General features: G+C 41.1%; 1 protein-coding gene and 1 long non-coding RNA gene across 8 annotated transcripts; one reads left to right on the top strand and one right to left on the bottom strand.

Moving 5' to 3' along the window:
- Positions 1-3,583: 3,583 nt before the first annotated feature.
- Positions 3,584-24,453, bottom strand: LOC148003782 (uncharacterized). 6 transcript variants are annotated; one of them, XR_015629162.1, is made up of 5 exons: positions 24,104-24,436; positions 23,888-23,980; positions 10,650-11,549; positions 3,839-3,916; positions 3,584-3,711 (listed from the first exon to the last, which is right to left on the bottom strand). XR_015629162.1 is itself a non-coding variant. In XM_087568166.1 (3 exons), the coding sequence occupies exons 1-3, from the start codon at positions 24,249-24,251 to the stop codon at positions 3,734-3,736; spliced, it is 453 nt and encodes a 150-aa protein (XP_087424292.1). In that variant the 5' UTR covers positions 24,252-24,435; the 3' UTR covers positions 3,584-3,733. The 6 variants fall into 6 exon arrangements, 1 of the variants encoding a protein (XP_087424292.1); XR_015629161.1 differs by lacking the exon at positions 23,888-23,980 and having other exon boundaries at positions 24,104-24,453; XR_015629164.1 differs by lacking the exon at positions 23,888-23,980 and having other exon boundaries at positions 11,132-11,549; positions 24,104-24,435.
- LOC148003781 (uncharacterized) lies at positions 18,932-25,020 on the top strand. Of its 2 annotated transcripts, XR_015629167.1 has the most exons (4): positions 19,000-19,080; positions 19,375-19,508; positions 19,612-20,988; positions 24,130-25,020. It is a non-coding gene; the product is annotated as an uncharacterized LOC148003781 (long non-coding RNA). The 2 variants fall into 2 exon arrangements; XR_015629166.1 differs by lacking the exon at positions 19,612-20,988 and having other exon boundaries at positions 18,932-19,080; positions 24,130-24,986.
- The last annotated feature ends 204 nt before the right edge of the window (positions 25,021-25,224 follow it).

Below are 25,224 nucleotides of genomic sequence, written 5' to 3'. Positions count from 1 at the left end.
TAAACAGTATCCAAGAGAACTCCTACTGGTGATTTGGGTGAGCACTCTCTCTGCATAGGCTCAAGCGTTTGAGTATTTGGTTCCCAGATGATGACACTCTTTGGGAGCATTTAGGGGATACAGCATTGTTGTAGAAAGTATGTCACTAGAGGTAGTTTTTTTGACATTTTTATAATTGCCCATTTCTGTTTTCTTCTCTTATTTCCAGCTGGTAATTGAGACATAAGCCCTCTGCTTACCACTCCCACCAATGTGTCTACCCCTGGCTGTCCTGGCTCCCTACCACAAGGGACTCCTATCCCCCTAGGACTGTAAGCCCAAATAAACTCTTCCTTCTCTACATGTGGCTTCAGTCATGGTGTTTTACGACAGCAACAAAAAAGTAACCAATATACTACTTTAGGGGAAACTACATGGAAGGCGCCAGTATGCTGTATTTAGTGTGTGTTTGTGTGTTTAGATGTGCATGCACGCTGGTATGTGTGTGTAGATCACAGGTCAATATCAAGTGTCTTCCTTTATTGCATTTGACCTTGTTTTTTGAGACCAGGTTTCCCACTGAACCTGGTTTTCAGGTTCAATTACCTGACCAGGCTGGGTTACCTGACCAGGAAACTCTGGGAATCATCCCAACTCAGCTTCCCGGGTACTAGAGTTACAGATATGGCTGGACACATCCAGCTTTTTGCATAGTACTGGGGATCTTCTGGATTCCATACAGACCGTGGCATGGTAGAGGGGACAATCCTGTTGAAACAGGATTGTTGAAACAGCATAGTTCAAGGAATAATGTAGAAACGGCACTGGCATGGCTCTCCTAACAACTGTTAGGGATTGGTTCTAATGCTTTAATTCAATTAGGAATCTGTGTGTCCAAATGCTAAAGGTCCTTGTCTGTCCCCAGTTGTTTTTTCATTGATCAATAAAGATGCCAGCGGCTAAAGGCTGGGCAAAGGGAGGCAGGGAAGAACCCTTAGATTTGAGTGGGCTAGGAAGCAGGAGAGGGGAGGGGAGAGGAGAATTGCCATAACTCGGGGGAGAAGAATAGAACATAAGAGCTGCAGGAGGAAAAGCCAAATAGCCCTGTGAGAATTCAGGTGGGTGGCCACTGGCCACTTCCCAGATTGGGCCTGGGGTAGGAGGGAAAGGTTTAGGAGTGCCCAACATTTGAGGTAGCCAAGGCATTTTAAAATTAACTGTGCTCTCTCTCTCTCTCTCTCTCTCTCTCTCTCTCTCTCTCTCTCTCTCTCTCTCTCTCATTTTCCTTCTCTCCCCCTCCCTCCCTCTCCCTCCCTCCTCTCCCTCTCCCTCCCTCCTCTCCCCCTCCCTTCTCTCCCTCCTCCTCCCCCCTCCCTCCCTCCCTCTTTCTCTCTTTCTACTCCATTTGAGAATCCAGACAGCTCCTGGGCAAGTGGGCCCATGCGACCTGCTGGGAGCCAAAACAGTGTAACCCAAACTCACTGCTACAACAGCCTCTCAGAATCTCTGCCCCACACTCTTAAAAAATGTTCTCATAAGGATGGTTCTGTTAAAGATCCTATGGAAACAATCAGAAAAAAAGCTCATCAAAGGGTGAGTGTGAAAATAGATTTGAACAATATTAAGGGGTTTGAGTCTAGATGTTGAATACGCAAAGGGGAAAAGGAAGCCATGAGAGAGCTCAGGATCCGAGCAGAACAGAGGAGATGCGGCGGGGCTTGGTGATTGGCTATTCTGCAGGGTACTCTTCTTGAATCTTTGCAGAGCTCAGTTGACAGAAGTAAATGCGAGAGCTCTCCGTGGTTATCATTATCATTACAGCATTCACCCAGGAAATTATAGCTTATTTAGTACTTTATTCCTCATATTAATGATGGGAAGTCTCGGGACAACCCACTAAGAAAATAAAAATGAAAATAATAAAGCAGCCTGCGGTTCTTTAAAGCCTGGTAAAGTCCAAACACTTCCCCGCAGAAGATGACTCAGTGGTGCAGGATTGGCAGGTGGCTGTCCTTAGATCATTGGCTTTTATTGGCCCTGCTACAGTTTGAAGAAGGCGTCTGTAGAGCCTTCCTTTCTGTCACCGTCTTGGATGCATCTACAGAGGCCTGGATTTGACTCATTAACTGGAAAAATACAGTAGAGAGATCCCTCCATGGCTTACCTATTCTTTCCCAAGGGGGCTAACTTAGGGTTGTTTCTGTTTAAAAGGGAGAGCAGACTCATGTAAAAACTTGCTTTTGTTTCAAGAAAGAGTGGGAGGGGAGGTCGGTCTATCTCAAAGGGAGTAGGGGATGGAGGACCTGATTTGTTGCTATAATTTGGTTATATCATGAGGGCGGTGAAGCAAATACTCCCTCTGGGGGTAGGGGAGTGCTCAATTATCTCCTCGCACTGGCTCGTCGTTAGGAAATAAAGACACTGAAAATGGGCTGCAATTACTTCTAAATCTGGAAATATCTTCAAACAGCAGACCACGTGTCTCTGAGATTTTCCTCTGCAAGTTGTTCTGTCAGGGAGCCAGGAATAACTTTGTTTCCATACAGAGCCTAGCTTTCAGAGCTCACGGACAAGCCAATTTAGCATATGGTGTTAGACTACCACGAACCTATTCTCTTCCCAAAAATAGGCTTGAAAAAGATTACTTTGTTGAGTACTTATAAAGGGTCACAAATTATGTAAGGGACACAGCACTCCTGAGAATGCTAATTTGTCCATTTGACAGCTCTACAGAACTTTATACAGCTATTTCTAAATCGTGTATGGGAGTGCCTTGTCCAGCATGGCCGTTCTGTGACTCTGTGTAGTGAGATGATAGATGTGTACGTGTTATCAAAGCAAACGAATACAACAATTGTAAATTGTGGCGAATGATATAAGCCAGGAAGTTTAGAGGACGTCAGGATGGTCTCTTTCAAGAGGTAGTATCTAAGCTGGTACAAGAGACACAGAAATAGTCAGGAAACGTAATATGAAGTAGTGCCTTCCTGGCTTGGTGGGTAATGAAGTAAAGGTCCTTTGCCTACGTGGGTCCTGAGGTCCTGTTTTAAAAGAGTCTGAAGAATAAGCATGTAGCTCTATTAGAGACACCAAGCAAGCTTTCCCATCCTTCTTCCAAGACAGGGTTCCCCGTGTAGTCCTGTCCGTCCTAGAACTCACTCTGTAGATCACACACTGGCCTTGAACTCACAGATCCACCTGCCTCTGCCCCCACAAGTGCTTGGATTAAAGGTATGCATCACCACCACCCACGGAAGCATAACTTCTTGCTTCAATATCTCTTGGATCTATTCATAAATGCAAGAGCTGGGGAGATGGTGTGGTGATTAGGAGCTGGGCATGGATTCAACTCCCAGCATTCACATGGCTGCTCGAACCCTCTGTAAATCCAGTTCCAGGGGATCTGACGTCTCTTTTGGTCCATGTGGGTACTGGACATGCATTTGGTGCATAGACATGCATTTTGTTCAGGCAAAATACCCACACACGTGAGATAAAAATTTTAAAAAGAAAGACTTTTATATTAGGGTTTCTCGGGGAAATAGAACCAAGCAGAGAGAGGGCTGGATGAGTAGGAGAATCAATAGACGGATGTAGACACAGCCATGGTAAACAAGAGGGATTTATTACAAGAATTAGCTCGTACACTGTGGAGATGAAGTGCGAAAGACGGTCACCCCAGGAAGCCGATGGAATGGGTTGACTCAGGTCCAAAGGCCCGAAACAAGGAAGCTGGGGAAATAAAACTTGGAGTTCAAACGCAAAGGTCGAAGGCCTGAGAATCCAAAGGGACTGCTGGTGTGGTCAGCAGGGGCTGGAGTTCAAGGCATCCCAGACTCACAGGGCAGAGCAAACTGACCTTTCCTCTGCTCCTTTGTTCTGTATGGGTGAGGATGGTTCTTCTTTCCTCACTCCCCGGCTTCACTGATGGTCTCTTCTGGAAACAGCCACACAAATATAATCAGAAATGATCTTTTGCTACCTCTCCAGGTTCAGCAAAGGACCAAGAGGCAAAGGCAGAGAGTGCTAGAGAACACCTAGGCTCCTCCTCTGGTTTCCACACATGCATACATGGGCATGTACCTCCCTACACACATGTGCATACACATGCATACCTCTTGCACACACACACACGCACACACACACACATGCACACACACACACACACACACACACACACACGCACACACACATGCTTTTTTATAATTTATTTCCATTAGAAGAAGGTAAGAGAATGTCTAAAGAGTATAAATGGCAGACCAGCCACTGTGTAGCTATTCATTTATTAATAAATAATAATTAATTATTATTATTCATCCCATGCTGGGATGTTTCATTTGTTTGTTTCAAAGGTGAGACCACTATAGCCAGCTGGGCTGGGTTATCTATCCCATGTAACAGGGCTCTGCCAATCTGAAATTCAAATCTCTCCCAATCCTCACCCCGAGGCTTTCCCCTAGAGTTCTAAAAATATTTTCCTCTTTCAGGGGAACCACTAATTGGACAGTGCACACTTACACTCCCTAGTTTCAAAGCATCATGTCCTCTCCAGATCATGCTTTATGAATTATAAATATTTCTGGGGAGGCTGTTTTCCGATTAAAGGAGGAAACCATTTGAGTCTTTTTATCTAAACGTTTACCCACCCCCATGAGATTAATTGCCTAGGACATGCCAACTTCCCTCTTTTCATCAGTTGAAAAAATGTAAAACTGTCTTTTCCCCATTGCTTTGTCAGTAGAAACAGGGGGAAAGGTGATGCTGTAACATTCTTCTTTTAGCTAAATCACTTGGAGGACATGCACCAATTCCTGCCTTTGATTCCTAGATCAGAAATACGACACATGGTGTTATATTTTCATGACGACATGTGATGAAGAATAGCAGGAGTTTCCTCTTTCCTGCTGCGAGTATGTAATTGGATCTTGTGTCACAGGTTTAAAAGAGAAGTGTGTGGAAGAAGGAAGGGCCTAGAAGACATTTAAAGAAAACAATATATCCATATAGATTAGTATCTTGTATTTTACAGTTACAAGAAAGGCATTTTGTTAGCCAATTACCTGAAATACTTATGGGAGTATAATCACATATGGGGTTGGGAGTAGGGGACTGTAGGCTACTACTTAAACTATAGAGCCACAGCACTCCTTGTCTAATATTAAAACAAACCCGAGGGCCACAAATAACAATAACATTTATATTCTGTTTGTAGTGGAGATGGGTGTGAGGACGTGTGTAGAATATCAGCATCTTCAAGCATTTTAGGTATCTGCTAAGTTTGATGTTGTTTGTAGATTACTTTGATTGTTGCTGTGATCAACCAGCAACCGAATTGGGGAGGGGCTCACTTTGGCTTACACTTTGAAGGAGTACAGTCGGTTACTGTGGGGAAGCGGGGAAGCAGAAGTGTCAAGGGGCCGGTGACATCGTGTCTGCAGTCAGGAGGCAGAGAGGACAGGAAGTAAAATCGGACTTAGAAACCTTAAGGCCCTGTGACCTACTTCTTCCATCTAGACCCTCTCTCAAGACTCCGTCCCATCAAGGGAATGAGTGTTCAAATACATGAGCTTCAGGGGGACATTTCACATTCAAGCTACAACAGTTGTTCTATAATTATCATTTTTTAAAGTATCATGCTGTGGCACTTCTGGTCCTATTCAGGAACATACTTCAGAAATATGTTTATATTTAGCTCTTTAGCTCACCCATCATCTATCCCCACCAGCAGATGAGTTAATTGTTGGGAATATTTATCTTCAAATGGGTAGGATTAGCTGAACCACTGAAGTGGAAGGAGAAATGAGCTACGTACAGTAAGAGCCTCTAGTTCTAAATAAACAAACAAATAAACAAACAAACAAACAAACAAATAAATAAAAAATAGTGGCCACAACAAAGGACCTTGTAAACGAGAAGGGAAAGGATTGGTTTTGGTAACTACAACTCCAGATCCAGGCTTTCCAATTTTTAATAAAATACAATAAAACAGGCTCTTTCAGTGAATGGAATGCAAAACCAGAGACCAGGTGTTCTGGCGACTCTCGACTTTATGGACACAATCTGGGGAGACTCTGTGGAGAGATCCCAGACTTCATACAGGCGGTGGTCAGGTAAGGCACGGTATGGAGCTCTGTACCTCAGAGCAGAGGATAATGGTTTCATGGAGCCTTTCAAGTTGTTGGGGGAAAAAAAGTTGAAGAGAGCTATGGAAATTCGGATTTGAAGGAGGTATTTCTCTGTCACCTCGCAAACATTTTATAGTATCTGCAGTTGGTGAGCTTTTGGGGTTTTTTTTTTTCTTTAGAAAGATAAGAGATCGTGTTCATTCTTCATGAGGTAGGCCGTCCTCGGCTGTGCACATGAGATTACTAGAATGTTACCCACTCATTTGTGTGAAAATATATCTATTGTTTCTAATATTGATATCTACAACCACAAATGCATATATTCCTCTATGGGACATGATGGCTTTTCTAATATTTGGGATACCCTTATTATATTTTCTTTACTTCTGTTTTCTTCCCCGGGCTAGCTCTTATTTGATTTTTCAGACATTCCTCATCTATCACGTTTGTAATCTCTCCAATCTTTCCCTTCTGAGGTCCCTAAATGCTCCCCAGTTTATTAGAGACACTCTGGTGCCTTTCACAAGGGAACAGTGGATTTTAGTAGACAAAGGATACAAAAATCGGGAGCGGGCTTGGACTCTGGCTCCCCTTCCCATATGTAAGGGATGATTTCAGAGCTGGCCATGCAGAATCTGAATGCATGTTTAAAAGCATAGGGTCCTCAGAAATTTGAGTTGTTTTAGACCACCAAGACCAGTGATAAGCCCACAAGACAGGGCAGCACCCAAGCCTCATTCCATAAGTCCTAAATAATTCTGGGTTACTGCCGTGGACCAGTGGAGGTTTCAACAGAGGTGAGAACAATGCCCCAGGGACTTGTATAATCTTTTTCTTTAAAAGAAAAAATTCGCTTTTAATAACAAGCCTTTCATTTTATCTTTTTGCAACATTTTATGAGTTTAGAGGATTCTCCCTGATCTATATAGAAAGACATTTATTCAGATTGAACAAGCAAAAATATACAAAGAATACTCTTCTCTCCCAAACTTAGATACAGAGTTATCAAATAAATTAAAAGTTTGAAGAAATTGTCTCTGGAGATTGTTTGATTCATCTATCTATCTATCTATCTATCTATCTATCTATCTATCTATCTACCTATCTATCTACCTATCATCTATATATCATCAACCATCTATATCTATCATCTATCTATCTATCTATCTATCTATCTATCTATCTATCTATCATCTATCTATCATCTCTATCTATTTATCAATACCCAGCTCTTGCCTCCTTATTAATTCTCTCTATTCACATAGTTTATGTAAATAGACATATATCATATTTATTAGCATATATATGATAGTTTTTATTAAGAATACCTAGGCCTTGGAGTGCTTTGTGTAGAAGTAATAGTAAACAGCATTTCTAAGTCTCTTGACAAGTTACTGAATGATGTTATCAAGGAAATTTCAGGGTCTCCTAGAGCATATGGACAAACTAACACAGAGAACCATTATCAAATGGTATCTCAAATATCAAACTGCAGAACTTCAATTCTGTTTACTAAAAATCTCAGGAAGCCCCCAATACCTGATATTTATTACTTTTTGAAATAAAAATACTCATTTTACTTATTTTGATTTGGTTTTCCTGATCTATAAAGAATATTTAAACTTTTAGTGTTGTGTCACAGAATATTAAATATCTCTCCCAGGCTTTGCATTGTCTGAGAATGCAATGAACGTTCACCATTCCTCAAGCCCGCTGAAGCCTGATACAGTCTGAGGTCTGAGGTCCTCCAGGAGAGTTCACTGTCAGACTAATACAGATTCACATCTCCTTGCTGTGTGGAGTGCGGCCTGTTATTACCATCTAGAATACCTAGAGAGCTGGCTTTTTGTTGAGTCACCTGGGTCTTCCACATACTAGAGTCTTTCTCTGTAGTGAACTGAGTTTTACTAAAAGTGCCAAGACGCCTCCAAACGGCGCAGAGATAACTACATATCCGTATATGAAGAATGAATTCTCAGTACACAGTCACTTTACATTGAAAAACACGAATCAGAGGCCCATATGCTACAGTTAAGTTTTTAAATAATAAACTTGAAGAAATAATAAAGACAGGTCTTCCTGGGGTTGGCTTAGACAGTGAAGTCTTACAAAAAAAGTAAGTGATGAAAGAATGTTTTAAAATAGGAGTTCAATAAAACTAAAAACTTGCATGCTACAAAAGATACTATGAAGAAAGTGAAAAAAAACAACCCTTACGATGGAGGAAATGTCAAAACAAGGAACAACTACTAAAAGGGGTGCTACCTGGATGAACTTTACAAACGTTATCCCAAGCTAAAGAAGTCAGTCAGGGAAAACATCATAGAATACAATCCTGTTTGAACTGCACAGAGTAGGAAAATCTATAGATTGTGGATTAGTGTTTCCTTGGGCCGACAGACAGAGGAGAGTAGGAAATGACTACCAATAGAGACGGAGTTTCACTTGTCGGTGATAAATTATTGTAATATTGAAAATGGATGCTAAGTCAACCCCATTTCCCTTCTGGTAGATTGGTAGGTTGCTGGAGCTTAATCATATAACACATGGTGATTTGGGTAGGATTCGAGGATAATAAAATTATCTTAAAGGCAAAATGTCTCTGTGTTTTGAAACTCTCATTCTACAGTACTGCAAAAGAGACAGTGATCCCACTTCGCCAGAGGCATTTTTCTAATGGCTCCCCAAATTATCTAGAATACATGTGGCCTACAGAGGGCTGGCATGAGGTGTGGGTGGTCATAGGTGTAAGATATAAATCCCTAATACATGTCATAGTTAGCTTCTGGAGGTGTTCGGTAGGTAACATCAGCAACATTAAGAATTAAGTAATGAAGGGGTTGGGGATTTAGCTCAGTGGTAGGGCGCTTGCCTAGCAAGCGCAGGCCCTGGGTTCAGTCCCCAGCTCCAAAAAAAGAAAAAAGAAAAAGAAAAAGAAAAAGAAAAAGAAAAAAAGAATTAAGTAATGAGCAACATTAAGAAAGAACATAGATTTGTCTATAATGAGACTGTAGATGGCTAATACTAAAAGTGCAGTTTTAGAGATTAGCTCTCTCTCTCCCTCCCTCCCCCCCCCCTCTCTCAATTTTCTGTCTACATTGAGTTTGAACAAAGAGCCGAAACAACGCAAAGCAAAAGAAGGAGCACCAAGCAAATAGACAGTTCTAACTCCTGCGGAGGGGAGCAGTCTCCTGGTGGACACATGCGAGTGGCCCTGACTTGTGAGAGTCATTAAGGTCATCTTGCACATCTGCCTGCTCAGTGAAGTCATTTGGTAGCTTGTAGCCATGGTGGGAGGATTTACACCGCACAAAACCTGGCAAGTGCTACGAGTTTGGACTTTCTTTTCCCTGGAGATGTAGCTTGTCAATTTCTCACTGGCCAGCCTCTCCAGATTGGCTAAGGTAACACAGAGCAACGATTACGTGTTCTTTCTGAACATAAACTGCATGCAAGTCAAGGCCTAAAGACACCAGCATTGAGAGCTGGCTGAGAAACAGCCACGCCTGGGAAGGGTGCCTGCTTAGAACTAAAAGAGAAATGGAGTACTATTTTCAAACAATAACAATGCCTGCTTCCAGTGCCTGGGGCAGATTTTGGTAAAATGGTTTGGTTTGGGATACATAACCACAATAACTCTTGCATTGGTTAAATAGTCTAAATTCTTTGATTTCTTTGTAACAACTCTGTATAATGGTTAAATTCCGGAACCTTCTTGTTCTTATTTTTCAAGTGTTCTTCGTCACACACTGGGCATTTTGCTAAACGGAACATTCTTTCTTATGAATCATGGGTAAATAAGTAAGACCTTGTTTGGGATAGTAGAAATGATTAGAGTAGATGTGACAAGTAAATGTACTTAAAAGGGGTTCTTGGGGAGATTGAGGGGATACAAGCTTACACCTAGGGACAGCCAGTGCAGTTGGAATTCTAGTGGAAACACTAACACCAGTAGCTGATTGAATTCTGTTCTCCCAGATGCAAAGCTATAAACAGAATGATCTGTTCTCTGCACACAAATAGTATCCAGAGGCTTCTCTCAGAGAGAGCCAGCATCTGTTTTAAGGAGTCCTTTGAGGAGGAAATACATAAACACGTGGAACCGGCATGGTACGTGCACTCCCTTGCTTCTAGCATTGCCAGGTAAGTAGGAAATCAAGCCTCCAAGACAGAAGCCATTCCGCTGCCTCGGCCAAGGCATCCCACCCATCCCAGCCTTTCTGAGATTTAATACACCAGGAAAATGGAAGCACATACATGGCTGGAGTCAAGTTTGCCAGTTTCCTGGCATGGGATCAACGCTTGCTTAATTGTACCTTTGCATATGAAAATAATCAAAACTTGAGTGGAATGCTTAGGTACAATGATCTGGAAGTTCAGCTAAGCCTTCCGTGCAGATTTCTATCCTTAATAACTCATAAATGAGACAATTTATCAGGTAGAATAGTATATCATTTTCTAAGTGAGGGTTCTTAATATCGGGTCCTTAGATACAATTCATTCTGTGAACTTGATTTTTCAAAAGGCATAGTTATTTTCACTAACCTCAAGACTGAGGGGTCATTTTTCTCCAACTACGCCTGTAGGCAGCATACCACAGTGGCTGTGATTCATCCGTAATAAAGTCACAGATGGTTTTTTATATCACATTGAAGAAGCTGAAGATAGTTTCAAATACTACTCTCCCCTCACAATTTTAGAATTACGATAATTGCTAAACTTGCCATTATATCTTGTTATATAATTACTAATAAATACATATATGACTGCATCAAAAATCTGACATTTTGATGTTTTGAAAAGTTATATTTCAACATAATTGGTTTCCCTGGGATTCTGTGTAATCCTGGGGATTTAATTTAAGCTTCTAAAAACACAACTGTGGGAAGGAGTCCACAGGCTCTACTGGATGGACAGAGGTGTCAGATGTCAAGAATCCTTATTAAGAGTTACTGAGCAATTGGTCTTCCCAGAATGCTGTCCCTTCCCAGGTATCCTTCCCATATCCTGGGGGAAGACAGTCTTACCATATTCAAGTTCAATGGTAATTTCATGAGAGTTTGAAGATAAGAAAAAAAATGGTTACAGAATATGTCTGCCCTTAAAAACAGCTACCATCTAAATTGCCAAGACGCTGTGTGGAGGTGTTTACAGAAAGACCTCTTGGAAGAATGAAGTTGTCCTTTTTTAAAAGACTGATCAGATGCCCCTGGGTCACAGAGGGCATGATTAAGATATAACCAGGGGCCGTGAATCATCAGGAGGCCAAAGCTGTAAGCAGGAAGCCAGGGACAGCTCTGAGGATTGTTGATTTTGCTATTACTGTATCTTCTTGTGTGATCTTGGACAAGTGACATAACCTCTCATGAGTCAGCTTTTCCATTTTCTTCGCCTTATGCTTCTTCATTCCGCTGGCCGTGCAGAAATCCCAAGAGAAACGGCTTGCTGAAAGAGACAACACAGATGAGATTTTTAAGGCCAGGCAGTGCCAAGGTTTTGCTTCCAGTCTTTGATGATGGCTACACTCCTAGCCTTGGCCCCTGCTCATTGTCCTATATTTTAATCCTGGTTTCACTCTCAGCTCAACTTCCTGTTCGCCATTTTGCTGCTGTCGGTGGCCATCATGGTAGGAAAGCATCCTCCATGTGCACTGAAGGAAGAAGTGCTGGGCTTGTTGTTTACCTCACACCTCTGTTCTCACTGGGTCATTCACATTCTTCCTAACAAATTCTACCACTGCTCGTCTACCCCCATGCACACCTCTGTGAGTCCAAGCCTGAAAGCTCTACGAAACTTTATGGAAAGAAAAGATTCTCACATCTTAAGAAGTGGGTGCCTCCCCAAACCCCAGTTACCAGGGCAAAAATGTTTCGAGAATGAAAAGGAAAAGCATTATTGCAGAAGTAAAAATACAAATGAATGGAAAGGATATTTGCAGGAATCCCCATGAGCTTGTGGTGTCTAAGTCAGAACAGCTTGCCTGCTTGTTATCGCTCTGGTGTTCAAAGGTGAACAGAGCGTCAGCAGGGCCTAAGAGTTGTAAGCAAATAGGATGACACTTGGTTAGTGTCATTTTAGGGACCAGAATGTAGACTGAAAGAAGCCAGGAGAAACTAAATGACTCTCAATCTTTGATTTTTAAAGCATTGCTCCTTGCTAACCGTGTCTAGTTATAAAGCAAGGTACCATTGCCAAACCAAACGGAGAGAGACAGAGACTTCTTCAGTTACTTAAAAGGCATGAGAATAGCCACATCTGTGACTATTTCCTGTGGGGGAAAGATTCAGGTTAGTCATCAAGATTCCCATTGTGCCAATGTGATGCTTACATTCATTATAAAAGATAATTTTCAATTCATCCTAGCATCTTTGAGAATAGCTTCTTTAGTTATTAACTGAAATCAAACTTCTCACTCATTGTCCACTTTCAAAGCCTTGCATTTTAGTTTTCTCTTTTCCTTGGATAATCTAGGTCATGCTATTTTTCCAATGTACATTTTACCCAGGTTAAGATGGGATTTCTGTGAGGTGAATCCCCCCAGATATTTAAATTCCATTTCCTTTTTTTTTTTCAGGCATAAAACCATTTTCCCCCATCAAACTAATTTTTATTAGTTGGATTTCCACATTCAGGTCAGAGAGGAAAAATGGAGGGCTGGACGTGGGTGGTTACGTCCTTTAGATCCTAGTGGATGGGAAAAAGAAGGCTGCCATTAGAGAAACAAGCGATTGTTTGCACCGGGCTTGGATCTACTGGCCTGTAAAGCAATTTGTCTTTCTCCATACTTAGCTATGATCTTTCTCAAGCCACACCCCCAGACCTATTTAATGTTAAGTAAAGTGTGTGTGTGTGTGTGTGTGTGAGTGTGTGTGTGTGTGTGTGTGTCCGTCCATGTGTGTCCGTCTGTGTGTGTCTGTGTGTGTCTGTATTCCTTAAACCAACAGGGAAGGAAGGATGGCTCACACAGCAGCCCAGGACAGCTCAAGTCCAAGGCCATGCCAGAGGTAAGACTGGCTCTGACCTGCTCTGCTGAAAGGTAGCCATGACCAGCCTTGGCAACTGCCAAGGAACCGAGATCCTTGGAAGTCTGCTGGGAATATGTGGTCTTCTCTAAAGTGAGCATGGAGCAGGTGACATTTGTACACAAGGGCTATGCAGGGTTCTGTTGTCAAGCTGCATCACTCGAGTTGTTGAACCAACCAACCAACACCATTAGCTGCTGAGTACCAGGATAAAATTGTTGTCAGAGTTTGGGTGCCCATGTGTGCAAAGCCACACGGAATGTTCGCCTGTTTACCAGAATTATGTCACTTCTGAGATCTAGTCATTTTGAATCCCAATAGAACATATTTGTGTTGTGTACAAATTCGAGTCCTGAGAATTATTTGCATCCCATCTCCTCATCCCTAAAATAATTGCATGCGGTTCATACATTCTGTTTTTCTCCAAGCACCTAATAGCTAGAACATCTTTTCCCTACTATGGCATCTTGACTTAAAAGTGGGATATTTGATGGGCACTTTAACCTGTCTGTTTTGCATTCATTTAGACTCATTTCTTCCTCAGCACATCAAAACACAAATCCGGTGGGAATCATAAAATCAAAAAACTGTTTAAAATCTCTCAGGTGTTTTGTTTGTTTGTTTGTTTGTTTTAGTCTGAAATTAAGTTGTGCTGAAGCTAAATTAATTTGAACCTTGAAAATTTACTTCAGAAGGAAGTGAAACCACAGACTTTTCATCTGGGTTCAGGAACTCTGATTTCTTCAGTCGAAGCACACGCACCCGGTTCTCAAGCATCCCACCAAACACACTGGCTTATTGAGAACTGACACCAGAGAAAAGAGAAGGCTTGGACATCGATTAAAGCTCACACGCACCAGGAATTATCTTCCTTGCACAAAACTATCTGACAAATCTACAGGAGAAATAACTCCCCTTCCTTGCATTGAACAGAAATTACGTGCCCCTCCTTGCTCCTCCTCCACCCCGGCCTGCCCTCAACTTCCTAACTCCTGATCGGTCCTGAACTTCCCATTTTAAGCTTGTTGCTTTAATGAAACTTGTTTTGCAATTTTTCTTTTGTCTACTTTCATAAAGGGAGAACTTTCCAATTCTTCGCTTTAAAAGAATTGTTTCTCTGGCAGTGCTCACCCTTTCGCCTTTGCCGATTATAACTGAACAATTAAACTGACCTGAATTTGATTCATTAGAGATATTTTCCAACAGACCAAAGTACACATGGAAGCAAATCGATACAATTATCAACTAATGTAGGGACATTCAAATTTTATATGAACATTTTAGCAAATATAATCATTAGAGAAGTTTTACGTATCATCTACTTTAATAAGTAATATTGTTCCATTTTATTCTCTCTCCCCCTGCAACTCCATCTTTAAAAAGTATTTAGAGTGACTCTTAGACATCATCTCGTTCTGTTCATAAACTGTCTTGTCTGACCCATCCCCATGTATGCCTCAACCAATGGTAGACAGCCCCCTTTCAAACCACAATCACACCAACATTGCTCCTTAAAAAGTAATAATGGTTCCTTAAAATTCTCCAGCATAGATTCATTTTTCTCCCATTATTTCAAATATACACATTGGATGGTTGTTGACATGAGTGTCTATACGAGGGCCACACACTGCATTTCACCAGCATGCCTTTAAGAGTGCCATCTGTATTCTGTCCCTTTATTCTTCGTTGCCCATGCTATTGCAAGGTAAACTGAGGCAAGGAAGAAATTGTAATGGCTATACTTCAGTAAACAACAATTCTGGATGCAGGTAACTTGGAATGCTAAGTGGCTTGTGGGTTCCCACCAGGGAACATAGGACATCACTTTCTATTGAGTTACGTCTGAGGGACAGAATATCTGGTTGTCCTACTTATAACAACATTGAGACTCACTAGTTGGTACTTGTGTATGTATGTGTGTGTAGTGTGTGTGTGTGAGTGTGTATGTATGTGTGAATGTGTATGTGTGTGTGAGAGTGAGTATGTATGTGTGTGTGCATGTATGTGTGTGTGAATATGTGTGTGAGTGATTTTGTATGTGTGTGTGAGTGTGTCTGTGTGTGAGTGTGTGAGAGTGTGTGTGTGTGAGTGTGTATGTGTGTGTGAGTGTGTATGTGTGTGTGAGAGTGAGTATGTATGTGTGTGCATGTATGTGTGTGTGATATGTGTGTGTGAGTGATTTTGTATGTGTGTGTGTGAGTGTGTCTGTGTGTGTGAGTGTGTGTGTGTGTGTGTACATGATGTGCATGTGGTATGAGTCTGTTGGTATGCAGATGTGCACAGAGGACAGAGGAAGACATCCACTGTTCTATCATTCTCTGCCTTATTGCTCTAAGACAGGGTCTCTCACTGAACTTGGAATTAGGCTGGAAGCCAGCAAGCTCCATCAGTCTCAGTTCCACCTCGTGTGATATTCTGGCTGCAAGTACATATGGCGGTGACTGGCTTTTTATGTACATGGTGGGGATCCAAATTCAGGTCTTCCTGCTTGCCCAGCAAGTACACCTACTCACCAAGCAATCTCATGTTTACAGTTTTTTTAACTTTATATTTTTAAAAGGTAGGAACTATATAAACTATATTTTTAAAAAAATAGGCCTTTAACATCCCAAATTCAACAGTTGCTTTTCAATATAAGCCTCACCACTGAAAACAGACACGTCTTTCAGTGTAGTGTGATCCTCAATCAAAATTTGAAACACCACTGAATTTCAAAGTATATGGGAATTTTGTCATATATAAATAAAGGACCCAGAAAAATAAATTCAGATTTTATCATAATCAGTCTTTTACAAAAAAAAAACTGTTTTGGAAATGAAAATGCTCTCTGACTGTCACCATTTTGACTGAACATGTTCTGTTCAGATTGTTCAAAGGCAATACCATAAAATAACATATTTTAATATCACAGAAAGGTTATATTTAAAATTTTCTTTAAATGAGTCTGGTAGCTCTCCCTGAATCTTCCTGAAGAACCTTCCCTTCCTCCCCCGTCTTTATCGGGAAGAGAAAGATTTACTCTGTAAAAATCAATATGTCGACCTGTTTGATTCATTTCCACTAAAAAGATTTGTCACTTCTCAGAAATGAAGATTAACATGTTTGTGGAGTAGCTAGGTGTTTTCAACAATGGAACATCCTGAGAACTGGGTCAGGGGCCAGAGTGGGGGTGTTCTTGATCTATTTTAAAACATTATGCAAAACGAAACTTAAGAAAATCGTTTTCAATAGTCTTGTTAGACTACTCCAAGCTAGATTGTTTTCAACTAAAACACCTCTTTTTAAAAGTCATAAAAAGAGACAAATGATTCTTGCATGAAAATTTATAGAGGATTTCTCTTTCCACGGTTTTCATATTTGGTTTTGGATCAACTGTCTTACAAACCATCCATATCGCCCACACCAAGGGGAGAGCTCGACAGTCTTGTATGTAACTGATAGGCAGCAGGGAATTTTTTCGAGCAGCAATTGTAAGTTTTCCTTGACTGCCAACATCTGCTTGCTAACGCCTGCACACATCCCCAGAGTGCTGAGTTTTGTAAACATTGTTTGATGATGACATACTGAAAATTGCAAAAGTGTGTCTCTTTATCCACACCCAAAACCCTCTGAAGAACAGTTCATAGTTTTAGACTGTGGTCAGCAGGCTTTGGGGGAATTATTTGAGTTTCTTAACTCAAAATTAAATGGATCTTTTATTAAAAATAAATTCCTGAGCTATGCTTACAGGAAACGAGATGGCCACAAGCCACGAGGTCAATTCTGAAATAAAACGCTACAGAAATAAAGGTTGTTTCTTACCATTCTCCTGATAAGAACTGCTGCAAACTGAGAGGGGGTATGATTTCATAGAATTAAGCATATGAATAACCTTGCAATGCATATATAAGTGGCCTGGAAACTATTCCTTTGACTTCTGTAGAATTGAAGACTCTACACTGCTCTACGGTGTAACATTCTGGCAAATCTCAACATTCTTTTTCGCAGGCTAGAATGCAGAACTGAGCAATGATGAAAGGAACGCTGTAGTTCTGAGATTAAAGTTTAAACATGCAGTGAACGCCATCCTTCCAGCTAACTAAAATCTATAAGGCTGTCACCAGCAGAATCTAGGGGGATGATAGGAAAGGAAACCTTACCCAAGCTGGAGAAGCCTTTTCTAAGTCAAACACTTACAAAGCCATAGGGATTCATGAGACTGTGGTATTCACATTTACATTCAAGTCCCTCACAAATTAAATAGCAAAAACACAAAATAAAACAGTGAACCAGCTTTTTAATGGGAAGGAAGAAACAGTAGAGACAGAATGTGAAGAGAGGGAAACTGTGAACTTGTCGTGAGCACCATGCGTGTAGCATCTGTATATCCTGCCTGCTTCTTATTTTCTGCATCCAACTCCCTGTGCAAGAAGGACACCATGACCGGAAGGACCCAACATTTGTTTACTTGCAAATAGGACAAAAGCTATCATAGAATAATAAATAAAAAGGCTAAAATGAAAACGACAATGAGTTCCTTGTGTATTATACGATTGACAACCTGCCTCCAAGAATAAGGCTGAAGAGCAACGGAGAATGGCTCCAGACATCGATATTGAACTCCACGTGCAAACAAACACATGCACACCTACACACGTGTGTGCCCACATACATGCAAACATTCATACATATGCCTACTCCACACATATACATGAAAATGGAGAACTTACTTTTAATTATAAGAAAGGAACTTAAGCTCCATGTAGACAAGGGTATTATCTTATCCCCGGCTGTGTCACTGACATCTACAATTTAGAGTAAGTTCTCTATAGCAAATAAAGCACCGATGAGCATTTTAAGTGATAAAAATGAGATAGTATACTTTCCCCCAACCTATCATTCAATTAATCCTTATGATTAGAAAAAGGTAACTTTTATTGGCCAGGAGACATTGGAATGCAGTTTAGGGAATGCTGACGTGATATTGAAAGTATATTAATTAAACAACGGAATGCTCCTTAAACAGAATAACTATGAACTAGTGACACCCCAGTCTTCATTACACTGACCACAGATCAAGCAAATTGATTGTAGACAGGAGCTTTGTTTTTTCCCATTGTTCTGGTCTCTGGTAATTCCATGGGTGGTCCTCCTGGAGACAGTTTCTGAGACAGCTGAGTTACTCAGAATGCTGTGTGGATAACCAGTAGTCTAACATGGAGAAGATAGCTTATGATAATTGAGTGTGAACTTAGAACCTTTTAGAAAAGTCAACAAACAGAGTGTCAAATCACAGCCATCATTCCTTGTTCTTTAGCAACGTCTCCCAACCAACATTTGTCTGATGAAGCGTGGTCACTACACATTGGCCACCACTGGCTTTCTAGCTGCCTAGATGCTGATTGGATTCTAAAAATTCAGTACAGTCCTAAACAGGGAAAGTTGTATTTTTACAGCTCTTCAAGAACCATTCATCTACTCGACTAAACATTCTCCACAAACGCTAACTGCACTTGGTCGTCATTCCTTGTAAATGCAGAAATGATATTACTCAGGAGAACTGTAAAGTCAGTTTCTCTTTGCTGAATGAAAGCCATGTACTAGGGCTTTGTAAGTCTCTAAAGGGAAGGCTGTAGTGGTACTCTAATGGAATTTAGACATTTCAAGCACATCACTGACACTTGTCTTCTACTTCCAACATGCCACATGTTCCACAAGCAATGTCCTGCAATCCATCAAGGCATCCCATTGGCCACAAATTGAATTCTTTTTGGCTACAGTTTTCACTGGTGAAGCAAGGCTTGCCACTCCTAACCTTTAAACCTTAGAGACATTTGGAGTTTGGAAGTGTATGGACGTCTTTACTCATCGGCCACACAGTGCAAAGGTCAAGCACTCCATGTCAGTTTGAAGTGAAAGAGCGCTCTGCGTGGCTAAACTCACTCAACCGGCCCCAACTGTATTTCAAGAAAATCGTAAGTCATGTTCGGGATCATCGTTTATATATGCTTGCAAAACCTAAAGGCAACCCTTAAAGAAGGAAAAACTAAAGACTATTCCTAAAACTGTATCATTTTGGTTAAAAGTGTTTTGATCAAGAGAGTATTTTAGAGTAATTTCATGAGATCCACGAATGCGCCTCCTGCTGGCTGGGTTTGGAGGTGGGCCACCTTAGGATGAAACTTTTCCTACCTGCCTCTGACCATCCTATCCCAAATATGACTGGCTTCTGTCTGATCTCAGAAGTTTATTTGTTTGTTTTGAGACAGGATTTCTCCGTATAGCTACCCTGGCTGTCCCGGAACTCACTCTGTAGACCAGAATGGCTTCAACTCACGGAGACCTGCCTGCCTCTGCCTTTGGAGTACCCCACTCCTTGCTTCTGATCTCAGAGGTTACGCAGGTCAGCACTGTTACTATTTGGACAGGAGAAATGTCTATTGATTCCAGTTGGAGAATCTTATTTCATTAAGTCTGTCTTTGTGTTATGGAATGCTGTTCTCCAGGCGTGGCATGGACGTTTACCTTCTGGAATACTTAGCAGTTGTAATTGCCAGCATGAGTCTTGTAGAAGATTGGGTCCATTGATTTCCTCATGGAAGAGGAAGAGCTGACAAAGCCTGTTTCTCCCTGACAGCATGTAAATGATTAGAGATAGCTGGAGAGGAGAGAATCCTCTTCACTGGTTTGACTGACTGTAAGTTTTCCATGCTCGGCTAAGCAACCCCTCACTCATGCTCCTGCAAGCTCAGTTGAATTCATCAGTTTACCAATTTAGACTTAAGTCATATTAAATTTTTTTGGTCTACTGTTATTGCTCTATCTTGGGTGAGTAGATATTTCTTCAAATCTCCAAGAAAATTAGTGCAACTTTTTGAATGCAAACTTACAGTAGATCCTTACTGTTAACTACAATAGTTCTTGCAACTTGGGTGACCCATTCTGGTCCTCAAACCGTTCTTAGGACTTTATGTAACCTACTTTACTTAAGTTTAACTTTCAGACCCTGATTATCTCGGGTCTCTGGCCATCCTCACTGACTTCTGTAACATGAATTTGTGCTAACCGTCTATTCTTGTTTTTCAATTCGGTTTACATTCTCCAGTTCATCTCCACAATCTCAAGGAGCCAATCATTCATGAGCTAAATGCTAATGAATCCTTCCTTTCCTTTCTTCTCATCTACACTACATCTCTTCAACACATAGTTTAAGACACTCGGTCATGAATACTATTCACACACTCATCCTATTTGTTCTCTGTCCAGATCTTCTTTAAGAAAGAAACAGAGAGAGAGAGAGAGAGAGAGAGAGAGAGAGAGAGAGAGAGAGAGAAACTTCTGGTGGGAGGAACACCACAGACCAAATGGCAAATGTATATTGGAAGGTTTAGCAGGTAAGAGAAGAATGAATAACTCAACAAGCTCAGCTATAAAGGGTGTCCTGAGAAAAGTGTGGTGACCAGGCCAAAGGAATTGCTGGATCTGCATATTTAATCCTGTATGTGTATTATTCCAATCTTGAGATGTGGTAACCATGGAAATGCTCTGAATGGGATGAAGAACCTCCATCCATTTGCACTTTAGAGGGGTCACTCTTAATATGTGGAAGATGAAGTGGATAGTGAAGACACAAAGACCACTTTGCTCAAAGAAGAAAAACATCGTAACAAAAAGACATCATTTAAATCACAGTTCTGCTAAGCAAGGTCATATGATCAAAGGGATATGGAGAAAGAACATTCCAGGTGCAGAGGACAGTAGGTGGAGACACTTTATGGTAGACCCATGCTAAACACACTGGAAGATTACTAAGAAACTCATTGTGGCTGTACCATTAAGACTGAATGGGAAAAGCAGGAGGTGGTAACAGAATCAGGACCAAGGTATGCAAACCATGTAGTCCTCTGCCAGGGTGTTAGGTTTTGTTCTTGGGCATTTGAAGAAGTCATGGTGAGCTTTGGGTGACGGGATGAGATGCTCATACCTCAGTTTGGAGAAACATTGCTTTTGTGACTGTGCAGACAATTAAGTTCTAGCTAAGAGCTGGGTAAGGAGACGCGAGAGTTATGGGACAAGCTCGGGAAGAGCCCTTGGCAGCTGGTGGCTTAGACAGGGTTGTAGCAGTCAAGGTTGGAGAGAAATCCAGCAGACAGAATTTGGTGATGCGCTCACGTGGAGTATTAGAGAACAAGAGCAACCAAAGATGCCTTAAAGGGTGAGCGCTTAGCTTGTGTGTACTCAATCCCAACCCCTGAGTTGCTGAGGCAATAGAATCACGAGTTCAAGACCAATTGATGGTATGTAGACGTTCCAGGCCATTTTGGGTAGGCTATGTTGCTAGACCCGATCTGAGAATAAAGCAAAACCAAACAGTAATCAGTTTTCATGGATGTAACACTGTGATGAGAACAAGGAAAGCCATGAAATTATGATTGTAAAATGCCTTATATGAATGGTTGCCTTTTATTGATGGATAGAGTAAGAGAATGAATGAATGAACAAATGAATGAGTAAGAACTATGACCTGCCTCTGTCATTTAGCTTGAGGTAAAGGGAGGCTGAGTTCTGTCCAATGAATGAATTTTTGGAAAGTCCCTAAATCTTTTTTTTTTAATTAAGGCCACAGAACTTTCTTTAGTCTGCTGCACATTTCCTGACCATCACTTGCCCACACTCACTCCAGCCAGCCCTGGAAGGATCAGCCTAAACCCCTTTCTAACCACCTTGTGCTGATGATTTTCTCCAATTTGCCAAATCCCAGCATTTGGCTTTGAAGTAGGAGTCCCTTCTTCAGAGAGCCCTCTGTTTTTAACCAGAATAAGCTGGTTGTCTAGCTATTTTTGTCTTAGTTTTCTTAAAATAGTTGGGTACAAATAGGTTAAAAGAAGGGTTGGCCATATTTTAGCTTTAAATTCAGTCACACACATGATTTTGGTGGAAAATGGTTTCTAAAAAGTAATCAAAAAAGACTTTTATTACAAGTTTAAATTGGTGTTCCCCCCCCACACACACACACACCAACAGATCAGAGCTCTGTCTTGTAGCCAGAATCCAGCTGTGCAAGTTTTCAACAGCTGGAATTATAAGCCTCCTTCTATGAAAATGAGCTCACTACTATTGAGTTTGTGCTGATGCTTGATCAGTGCATACACCATACTTCTCTTCAGGTTTGAGGAGAATTTTGTAGCCTGCATAAAAGGCTTGTAAAACAAAGTTTCAGGTTTTACAGTACTAACGGTAGAACAGCTCTTTTTAAATACCCTGTACACCTTTTACTTTGAAGCCGAGTCTCTAATCAGAACAGACTACAGACATTGATATTTATGTGTCACTTAGACAGTCAGTTGTACTTGGTACATCCTCTAAAAAGAAGATTTAAAACACTGTCACCTAGATGCTAGTACTATGTAACACCAGAAAGAAATCATAGAGCTTTATCTTAATGGTTACAGTATTTTCATTTTAATCATCATTGTATAACTTTGCCAGACAATGTTAAATGTTCCCTCCCGTTCTTTAACTCAGCATCTAGGCATCGCCTGGAGAAATGAACAGGTAAATCAATCAGTCATGGCTACTGCTTGTTTGCTTTCACTCTGGTATTAAACATTCCCAAGACAGCAGCAAATCCTAGCTGGTAGGTTGAGTTCATCATCTCTTTAAAGTATGTTTTCTTAGCATTAAAATTGTAGGACAGTAATTTAAAAATATAAAGCGACTGGGAGGCCAAAAAAAATGACCTAATATTAAAAATATGTTGAAATTGGGAAAAGAAGAATGATATATTAATTTTTTGATCTAAATATAAATATAAGTTCCAGTCAAATATTTGAGACAGTCTTGAAAATGTGAGAGAATTAAATGAAAAATTTACTTGCCTTTTGATTTTAAACTAAACTCTTCTTTGTCAAAATATTTTTAGTGTGCCATTTTTATCTCCCTTTGATATAAATTCCAAAAAGACTTAATGGAGAGGCAGCTGACTCATAATTAAAATAATAAAACCTATGAAATTTAACCTCTAAAGTATTTTTAGTATGAACTGCTGCCCTCTGTGAACCCCACAAAAAACACAGTTTGATTTTAGATCACCTGGGATTGCTCTAATCAGCTCAGACTCCAATATATTTTGCCCAAGTCCAAAGATTCCACTTGCTAGTACATCACTGGACTCCCGGTTAGCAGGTCCAGGCACTTGAGGATGTAAGTTTTAAATAAACACCATTGCTGTAAATGCCACTTGAGAGAATCCTTCAAAGAGACTTAGTGAGGTGCCACACTTAGAGTTTCAGCAAAGTGGATTTCCTCAAATAGGTTTGTGTGTGTGTGTGTGTGTGTGTGTGTGTGTATGTGTGTGTACAGTGGATTTCCTCAAATAGGTGTGTGTGTGTGTGTGTGTGTGTGTGTGTGTGTGTGTGTACAGGTGTGCGTGCATGCAGGTTTGGCATCAGAAACAGAGATTCCTAGGCTTTTATTTCCAGACATTACCTCTTACTGAGAAGGCTAGACTGATTCCATGACAGGCTTCAAATTGGCAGTTAAAGAGACAAGGCCTAAATCTCTGTTTCCAAGAACTGGGCAATTCCAGGCAAGTCCAAGCCTCAGAAGCTGGCCACCACCTGGCCTGAGGCAAGGACAATGGGTCAGCAGCAGTTTCCAGACTTCCTCAGCTACTTCCTCAGCAACAGTTTCCAGACTCCCCAGCAAGTCTCCAGCCCCCACACCCTAGCAACAGAATGTCCTTAGAGATGGACCCAACAGATTAACATAGAGGTCACCTACCCTGGAATCCCCTAGTGTGTTTTAAATCAGGCCTTCGAGCTCACTTGGTGGTTTCTCTGTTCTGGTAATGGGAGAGCCCAGCATGCTGGACTTCTGCAGAATAAAACATAGTATTTAAGTGTGGGGTATCATTCTTCTGGGAATCATGGACCCTCACATTACCATATCTACCCTGTAAACTTCTTCTATGCACAGTCTTATAAGTCAGAAACTTACCTTCTTTCTTTTTGTGTGCCTTGAAGAGCCTCAAGTCCCGGAAGCTTCTCACCCAGTTCTGAGCACCGTGTCTTCTTATTGGCTGGCCCCATCCCTGAAGGGAGGCATCACAAGCTACAGGAGTGACTTCTGATGTGGCACACTTCATTCTGGTTCCAGAATCCGGGTGTGATGGCAGCAGAAGGAATCTGCCTAGTTATTTTATTCATTTATTCATGCTTCATTAAAATATCTCATCTGCCCTGCATTCTGTGGGGTTAAGTAACACTTGGGTCTTCCTGGAAATGGAGGGCATAGGAGTGCAGAGTCAGAAGGACAATGCTCACTATTGTGACGTTGCCTTCGACGGTACCTTCCAGATGCTCGGGGGTGGGGCTGGGGGGTGCCGTGTGAACTTCTTGACACTAAAAGCCCTTTAGACTGCAGCTGTGCTGGTTTAATTTATGATAACATAGCAGAAATATGTCCTGCTAAGTGCCCCCTGCTGAGAGGGTATGGGTTTGACAAATCAAACAATATCTTGGGTTTGGTCCTTTTGCAGCCATTTTTAAAAAATTATACAAAAATCCATTAGTCTCTCTTCAAGGGAATCCTATTTGCAATGTGGAACACTTTCACTTTTCAAAACACTGCATGGTTTTCTCGGAAAACATGGCATTTCCATCGGTCTCCACAGATATTCAGGGATGTAAAAAAACTTCCCAGCTTGGTGGCGGCTTATTATTCTCATCTTTATTCGCTGGGCTTATTTTATTACCTGGCAGGATGCCTCTAATGTGTGAAATGTAAAAGCTAAGTGAACAGAGTCTAAAAAATGCAGCCCGACCCAAAATCCAATGCTTTTATAACTGAATTGTTATTAATTAAACACATGTTTACTGTTAAAAAATAAACAAGCAAACAAAACAACCAGAAAATGCTTTGAGAAGCCTGTGTGTATTGACTACTTCAACAGCTGATGACAAAATACCAGGTAGAAAGCAGCTCTATGAAGGAAAGGGATATTGTTGTTGTTGTTGTTGTTGTTGTTGTTGTTTTTGTTTTGTTGACACTTTGGTTTAACATTCACAGTGTTGGGGGGCAGGGAGGGTGTATGATCCATCTTGTCAGGAACCACATGG

Source organism: Rattus norvegicus, chromosome 9 (genome assembly GCF_021556685.1).
Source record: "Rattus norvegicus strain SHRSP/BbbUtx chromosome 9, alternate assembly SHRSP_T2T, whole genome shotgun sequence".
NCBI lineage: Eukaryota > Metazoa > Chordata > Mammalia > Rodentia > Muridae > Rattus > Rattus norvegicus.
This window is presented reverse-complemented; position numbering and strand designations above follow the sequence as displayed.

What these genes read in the sequence shown, in the direction of transcription:
- LOC148003782 (XM_087568166.1), bottom strand. Translation starts at nt 24,251, where the DNA reads ATGAAGTGTGCCACATCAGAAGTCACTCCTGTAGCTTGTGATGCCTCC. An exon ending in GGCACACAAAAAGAAAGAAG is followed by an intron (nt 11,550 to 24,103) that starts GTAAGTTTCTGA and finishes TGTCTCTTTCAG; the next exon opens with CAAGCCGTTTCTCTTGGGAT. An exon ending in AGATCACACAAGAAGATACA is followed by an intron (nt 3,917 to 11,427) that starts GTAATAGCAAAA and finishes GGCTGTTTCCAG; the next exon opens with AAGAGACCATCAGTGAAGCC.